Below are 8,410 nucleotides of genomic sequence, written 5' to 3' on the forward strand. Positions count from 1 at the left end.
GATCATTTTCATATTTTCAGTATCGTTTCCGAGAGCTATATTTAAACTTATCTTCGTAAAATGCAGAAGAACTTTAAAGTATTACCTCTAAAGTCTTACTAGTTTATAAACTTCCCCGAACTTGTTACATATAGCTTCATAGTTCGAGAGGCTATGATGGTTGCTAACTTTATTATACATTTATATTTATATATTATACATTTTTCACTCCACTTTTTGGAGTTTTGATTCATCTGACTAATGTCCAGATCGTTTTCATATTTTCAGTATCGTTTCTTAGAGCTGCATCTCAAGTTATCTTCGTAAAATGCAGAAAAACTTCAAAGTATTACTTCAAAAGTATTATTAGTTCAAAAACTTCCCTGAACATGTTATGTGTTCTTGTATTCAGTTCTTTATGTAACCGCTATTACAATATTTTCCACAATTCAATTGTTTTATATTTAGTATTTAAATTCTATATATGTCACACATAAACTGTATTCTTAACTTTTTAATATCGATTTTAAATACTATCACAGAAAGTTAACCTGCAAAGCCGGAACAAGCAGTATTGTTGGCCAGACAAAGTACGGCACTTTACCTTCTTCATATATATCTATGTAACAATAAACTATGGTAATTGCATAGTTACTGAGAACTTTTACAGTTTAACAGTGGTATATATATAACATAAAAATTAACAATTTATCCTCTCTCATATTACATCCATTAGATTTCATTTAGTTGTATAAAAAGTTTTTTAATTACCTTAAAAGTTTTTTGAATATACAGAGAGATTCCAAGAATATCGAAGAATCACTTTAGGCTTTAATGTAGTTTTTAAATAATGATTCAACACTATCAAGAGATTTTGTTCCTTTTTTTGTTCGAAATTTTTGCACACATAAATTTAATATAGATTCAAATAGATTTAATAGATTAAAATATCTTTATAAAAAGAGTAAACCCTAACTTTCCATAAAAAATTCCAGTAAATAAAATCGAATTTATTGATATAAAAAGCTATAAAATATCATTAAGTTGAGTAAGTTGATAAAATTAGAAGAACATTAATTATTTTGTGTGATATATTTCATCTTCTGATCATCATCATTAAAAACGTCAATGATATTTACCCACAAGATGACGCTTCCTTCTGCGCAAAGGACATCCTGAGTTGCTAATAAATTATCCTAGAGTAGCAAATTTCTTTTTTATTTGCTCGAACTCAGCTGTGCTGCGTATTATTTACAAATAGCACGTATCTTGATAGCATTTGAAATCGATTTGAAAAAGTAAAAAATACGTGTGAAAATATAAAAAATGAGCACCAACTTAAAGGTAATAAATTGTCACAATAAATTATTCTCCACGCAAGCCACCGTGCTGAGCTCGACTGAGCTGGGAGGGCTGCCTCTGGAAACTCATTTAAAATATTTTCTATTCTAAATTGAGTTTCATCTTTAAATTCACGCCTTTACTATTTTGTGTCACTGTTTGTGTGTGTAACTACGAATGTTTACTCTTACATGTAGTGCCATTTTACTCCTTTCACTCGTTGTTTTTTTGGCTGTAATATATCCTTTGTGCATTTATTCGTGCATACAAAGCTAGCTGACCATTTCGTCCTCACGGATTTCAACGCTGATCAATTGTGCAAATTTTTTTGTTTGCACTTAACGCTATTTCATGTCCTTCAGCAACTTTTACTTATTTTTAAGCGCAAAAAATCCTTTTTCGGTACAATTTTTTCAATAAAATTCACTCCCTCTCTTTCGTTGTAATTTTTATTAAAATATTTGCAATGTAAGTGGGCGTTAATTAAGCGCCACTTTATTTTGTTGGCAATGAATTTTCACTTTGTTGCAAAACTTAATGCGAATATTTGCATTATTCAGCTTTCCTCAATGCTCTGTTCACTTTAGTTTACTTCAGCTGCATTTGCAGCATTAGCGGTTGCAAGGACGAATTCTGTATTTTTGCATACAGCACTTTTTAAAATTTCAAGCTCTTTTGTTAATAAAATAAAATTAACTATGCAGATGAAATGTTTCTATGAATATCCTTATATGAGGAATTATGCATACGCAGCCGAAAATAATTCTTCTTCATAGTCGGAAAAATGAAGTAATGATGCTTAGTATCATTTATTAAAAAAATTAATTACATACTGAAAATGTCACACTACATATGAAATTTTGTACATCACTAAATTCACCCTACTTAGAACTATCTAATCTCTAGTCGCACGGGGCGGTACGCAGATCGTAGATCAGTCATCGAATAATCACGAAGCTTATGAGGAATACACAAATTAGTCAGTGAGAAGGGTGGGACTCGGGCATTAATGCAAGCACAAAATGCAGCTTAACTCTATCAGCCCATTGTGTTACCGTATAAGAATATAAATGGTTTAAAAACCTCCTAGGACTGTAATAAATTCTAATATGCTCTTATGCTCTTTAGAGGATGATCGTGTAGAGGGTGATCGTGATCGTCTAGGATTTTCGTAGGACAAAATCCTCAAAATAAATCGCCTCCTTCATTAATTAATCAGCGCCGTGCATGCACAAATAGATGTGAGGCGTCGTTCTCTTCACAATCATCCTCTGCAACAAGATTGATTAAACAAGAGATCTAAACGAGCATATATTCTACTGAGCTCAAGTATACGTTTAGTGCAAAAAAAACCAAAGTTATTAAATCAAAAATCATCAATCAACTTAAATTTATTCATTCTCGAATGCAATGTAGCTATATTACCACTTGCCTCAACATTTTATACATTTTTCCAAAGCTGATTTAGGTATGATCCGTAATTCAGGCTTGCGGGATTTTTACCCAAAGGCAGAGTTTCTTCTGGCAATATATATATATATATTATGCCATATTCCATTTGCAATATTTTCATAAAATTTCCAATAGTCTGTATTTTTGTTATATTGTATTGTAGCTCATTGATAATTCTACGAATTTGAATTTCGTTCTGTCGAATCGGTGACTGTCTTTGGGGTTTTATTCCAATGTTATATGACATATTTCCTTATGAATTCTTTATTAAACGTTTATAAAGCTACCTTCTCTCAAGTAGTTATTTTAGTTTGTTATTCATAGTAAATTATGTTATTTTAGTATAAGTTTGTTCTGCCATATGTATATTTTCAATATTTTGTATAACAGAGGGTGCTACCAAAATCATCATTAAGTATAGCGCTGGGTCATATGTATAGTTACAATATAATTAGCTTATAACGTTTAATAAAAAAAGAATAAAAGTAAATGGAAGAGGAATTTCACAAACGATTCTAGTATAAGGGACATCCGTATAATCGCTTTTTTGTTATTATAAATAAAGAGATAAAGTGAGCTTGGGTAATGATAGCAGACAATCTGGTTGATCAATTGATGTACAATTCACGAGTCTATTGTGACATTACTGCATAACACTGATATTATTAAAGGCGATATTTGGTTGCAATAAAAACAATGTTTACTATTAATAATATGAATAGAACTCTGGATTGTGTTAAAAATACAAGCAGCTTATATTGTTCTGCAAGAAATAATATAAACTTCAAGGCGCTACGATTTTCCACATATATTTTATATTTCGCCTTTTTTTGTTTTCAGTATTACAAGATAAAACTGTATCCTTTCGTTTTCCCTTAATACACATGCACTCAATGCAGTTTTCTTCTGCAACTAAGAATAGTCATAGGTGGGAGGTTGACATCATGACACATCGAAGCACTGTGCAAAACTTACTATGGAGAAAAAGCGAACGTTTTAGGTGGCTATGTGTGTAATAATCTTAATTTGAAATTTAATTTAAATTTGTTGTCAGATGGAAATTTTATGCATGAATTTTGTGTGGTGTTCCCGTTCGGTTTTGTGCTTTCTACGACATTGTGCCACATTCAAATTCATTCAATTTTTGTCTATTTTTACGCCCGCATTTTGCACACCTGCACGAGGAAAATATGCTGTAACCAAACCATATCAAACCAAAATATTCGGTACAAGAAAAAAAAAATTCTACAAAAAATTGGAAGTTTATATCTCGTACTATGTGTAGATGAGAAGATTTGTGCTGACACTTAAGCGCGATGTGCTGGTGCCTTTTTCGTACATCCCATTTAATTGCCTCAGATTGTGGTAGCAACATCAATCAAGTGCAAAATGTTGCCTAACGCAAGGAGTAAACTAAAAAATCGTAGAATCGAAAGACTTATTTGCAAAACTACGCAAGTAGAGAGTGTCGCAGTGGAACGCATTCTAATAGTTGAACTATGTATAATTAATGATAGCAGCACAAAAGGCCCAAAGTTTTTCAATTAAAGCGAATTTCGTTACAAGATTCCTTGAACCTTTTTGCCATGTATGCTTGTATGCTCTTGAATGGAGCTGAGCTTAGAAGGAATGAGACGAGTAAGTATGTGTATACATAGGTGCTTCCCGCAACTATGATGTAATGCTCCAATTAAGTACGTAGGTGTAAGCAAATTTATTTTTATTGTTTGGCAATAAATTATGCATATCTATGATTAAATTTCACTGAATTGTGTGAGCAGATATATCAAATGCTTGTAATTCCGAAAATGCAAACAATTTTATCTTTACTCGGATGATTATCACTGTGTGGAATATTTTCTTATATAAAATATTATAAGGTTTTGAGTTAACAGTGATACATAAGTTAATTACAGAAATCTTTAAATTTAATATCAGTTACATTCTAATGAAATATTAGTAGCAAAAGTATCTTAGCAAACATATTATTTTATATTCAACATATTGTCTCAACAAGTTGTTGTATGTTGTAGCTGAAAGTTGTATCTTTCAAATGTGGCAACCACTAACGAATTGCTGGAAAGGTAAATAAAACATGGAAAAATAGATAAAAAGGCGAAACCAAATGTTTTACGTTTCTAATTAATTTGAGAATGGTTTTTGTTTTGTTTGTTAATGGAATAATTTATACACATTCTGTATCAAGGACATTGTTTCAGAAAATGTTATTACCTGTGATAACCGAATCCATGCGTTTTTGTTAAGTGAAAATGAAAATAAATAAATATATATATGAAATTTATATAAAAGTTATATATATAACTCAATTCCATTACTATGTATAAGATCGCAGCTTTACTGCAGTGTTTCTTTTTAATTTTATGAGTGAGCATCCCAATCTACTGTTGCTTAGAATGTAATGATGAAGAGTTTATTAGTGATGTCTTCTTTAGCGCTAAGCAGAATGTGAAAAAAAAAATTTACTTGTAAGATAAGATTAAGGCAGCAGTTAATAGAATTTGGGCCTATCGGTTATACCTACTCCAGCTTCCATTGCTATAAAGAACTGTAGTATTGTTGTTATTATTTAAAATTTTTTGCAAAAAAATATTCTTGGATATAGCCATATTTTATTGAGGATATTAACGGTTTGCTTAGTTTTTGTTAATTTGTTTTATATAATCTATTTACTACCAATACCGTATGAAATATAGTTACCCACGTTAATAAACAAGGGACTAAGGAATTAATGTCTAACAATTTATTTCAAAATTTGTTTATCTGGAGCTATTAAATCGCACTGATTTTAAAACGGCAGTATTAAATATCAATATATCGACATTTTACTACATCTTGTTATTCTTAAAAGAGTCTTAAGTTTGATTAAAGCTGTGTGGTATAAATTAGTGTTTATCTAACCCATCTAAATTGTTAGCGTTGCTATGTTATCCAAAAGTGATCCTAATTATTATTTGTATATATATAGTTTTACTCTAGTTTCTGTTTATAATAAAATGATATGTTGTTATTATATATACAATGTATATATAGTATATAATAATATATTATATTATTATATAAAATAATATATTGTATATATTGCAATGCAGTATAATAATAAATAAATCTATCGTTCGTAATATTTTCCTTATAAACTATTACACTTTTAAAACACTGCAATTCACTCACAAGGTAAAGTGAATGTTAAAATATTTACTCTGCAAAGTCAAGTTAAAATCATGAACCATAAAGCTTTAATAGTTGACAACGAAAGCTTTTATATAGTTTAACTTCCGGCACAAAAAAGCCTAACTCTTTAAACTTCTAAACGTACTAGATTATGTATTTTTCAGCAAATCCTTTTCCATACAGCTTTTATTCGATTGGTATAAAATGCATAATCAAAAGCTATATTCCACTTCAAATTAGCTACTATAAAAAACCTTGAAAACTTATAAAAGCTCTTTTAAAGCCGCACAACATATATCTTACAGAGTGAGTCTGGTATAAAAGCTATAATACTTTCCTTCATTTTGAAGCAAAGAAGTTTGTACTTATAGATTTTCATTTTCGTTAAGTAAAAGTTACCGCATATAAACTTCATATTTTAGATAAAGCTATATCTTATTATATATTTTTTAAATAATAATATTCCAATTTTCTTCACATATTTTCAGCATATTCTACAGCAGCGTTACTTGCAATAGTTTTTGCTATTCCTTTTGGTATACGAATGCTTGTGCACAAGGACAGAGGACAATGGGAAGAGTTTGGTCCAGCTTTCTACACAGCACACTTAGAATTATTTTTAGGCAATGGCTGTTTAGGTAAGCTTTTCACTAAAAGCTTCGTATGAAGAGTTAACGCAATAAAGTTTTGTTTCGACATTTTGACAGGTGTTGGTGTTATGATGCTTTTGGTGCTTACAATTGAGCGTTATGTGTCCGTGTGTCATCCAAGTTTTACACGTCCTGTGATGGGACCACCAGGGTTAGTAAAAGCTTTCATAGCTTTTCAGAAAACTTTTTAATGTATTATCTATCTCCTATCGTAGTCTGATTGTATTTTTAACAACGCTGGTCACCTTTATCATTTATATGCCAAGCGTGTTTCGCGGTGAACTCATCAAATGTGAGCTGCAGGCAGATGGCAATTTAGTATATTTTCGTCGGGATAATAATGCATTCCTTCGAACTATTTTCTATTCAGTAAGTTTAAGTATATAGATTACATTAACATGCATACATACACACAAACAGTCATATATATACAAACACACATACACAAATCGAATTTCTTCTGCTATTCGCAATGATAATAATAATTACAGTTGAACTTGTAATTTGCCTGTTCGCTTTATAAATTTCCAATTTCCTCAAATTTAGGTTTACAAAGTTATGCTGGAGGTGATATTTAAATTGATTCCCACCGTTCTGATTGCGGGCCTCAATTTGCGTATTATGATGGTGTATCGTCAAACTTGCGAAAAGCGACGTAAAATGATACTAACGCGTTCCACCTACATTAAGGATGATGATCCACGTAAATTCGCAGAAGAACGAAGACTATTTTTACTTTTAGGTAACATTTACACATAGCTTAATAATGCACACAAATGCTACAGTCAAGCAGCAATTTAAAATATTTTATTTTATTTTGTATTTATGCTGTCTTTTATTCTCATTTGTATTTCACAGGAAGTACATCTATTTTATTTCTGTTATGTGTTTCGCCAATGGCCATTTTGCACATGACAATTGCATCTGAAGTTTTACCAAGTTTTTCATTTCAGGTGAGTAGTTATATGGGCCAAAAGTTGTGGGCTTTATAGTCATTTTTGTATTTTCTATTAAACGGAAATTGCATTTGCATATATGTATGTAGTTAGTATTCAACATACTGTATGCCATGTAGATGGATTTTATGCTGTGACAGCTTGAAATTTTTGGAAATATTTTAAGTTTGCCAGGACACAACTTTGAATTTCTACTTTTAAGTAATACACATATTGATTACTCAGAGGATATAGAACGATTCAGGTGTATTTTTACAAGAAAAATTGAAATAAAGACTATGTACGGGTTTATTAGATTTCAGCAGAGTAGAACACTGATTGTCAATTTCATACTGTTCATATAATTTTGACACGTTCTTTAAAGCCTAGATATAAAGGATATTTATTTTTCTCTAAAAACGCTTAAATATCCATACAAGAATATATACCTCCACTCCTAATTCACTACCCTTCTAATAGGCACAAATTTTGAGACATATTATTGAGCAACACTGCTTTGACCAACATGACAACACACATAAACCACGTCAACGTGACCAAATTTAAATTAGAATTGTTCTCTTTATTTCAATCTCAATTTTGTAATTTAAATTGACAGCAAAGACAATTTCAAATTTGATGTGTCTATAATACTCTCTTAAACTTGGCACTAAGGGACATGTTATGTAAAGCGTCACGGTCGGGCTATGACGAAAATGCATATTATGTAGAGTGTCACATCAGTATTGCCAATTTCATATTTTTACAATGTTTTGGTACTCCTTGGTGGTGCCTCACTTTAAAAAAAATGTAGATATGCTCATTATCAATTTGCCACCAAAAATAATCAGCAAGAAAAAAGTC

At 30.7% G+C, this 8,410-nt stretch overlaps 1 protein-coding gene across 1 annotated transcript in view; it reads left to right on the forward strand.

The window, feature by feature from the left end:
* LOC119667865 (probable G-protein coupled receptor B0563.6) overlaps positions 1-7,771 on the forward strand; it is a 22,523-nt gene extending 14,752 nt beyond the window's left edge. Inside the window, exons 3-7 of the mRNA XM_038077204.1 lie at positions 6,450-6,599; positions 6,669-6,762; positions 6,827-6,980; positions 7,158-7,353; positions 7,470-7,771. Coding sequence (XP_037933132.1) covers positions 6,450-6,599; positions 6,669-6,762; positions 6,827-6,980; positions 7,158-7,353; positions 7,470-7,603 — 728 coding nt within the window. The 3' untranslated portion in view covers positions 7,604-7,771. The remainder of the gene's footprint in view (positions 1-6,449; positions 6,600-6,668; positions 6,763-6,826; positions 6,981-7,157; positions 7,354-7,469) is intronic.
* Positions 7,772-8,410: the final 639 nt, after the last annotated feature.

The sequence above is a fragment of the Teleopsis dalmanni genome, chromosome 1 (genome assembly GCF_002237135.1).
Source record: "Teleopsis dalmanni isolate 2A chromosome 1, ASM223713v2, whole genome shotgun sequence".
NCBI classification, from domain to species: Eukaryota; Metazoa; Arthropoda; class Insecta; order Diptera; family Diopsidae; genus Teleopsis; species Teleopsis dalmanni.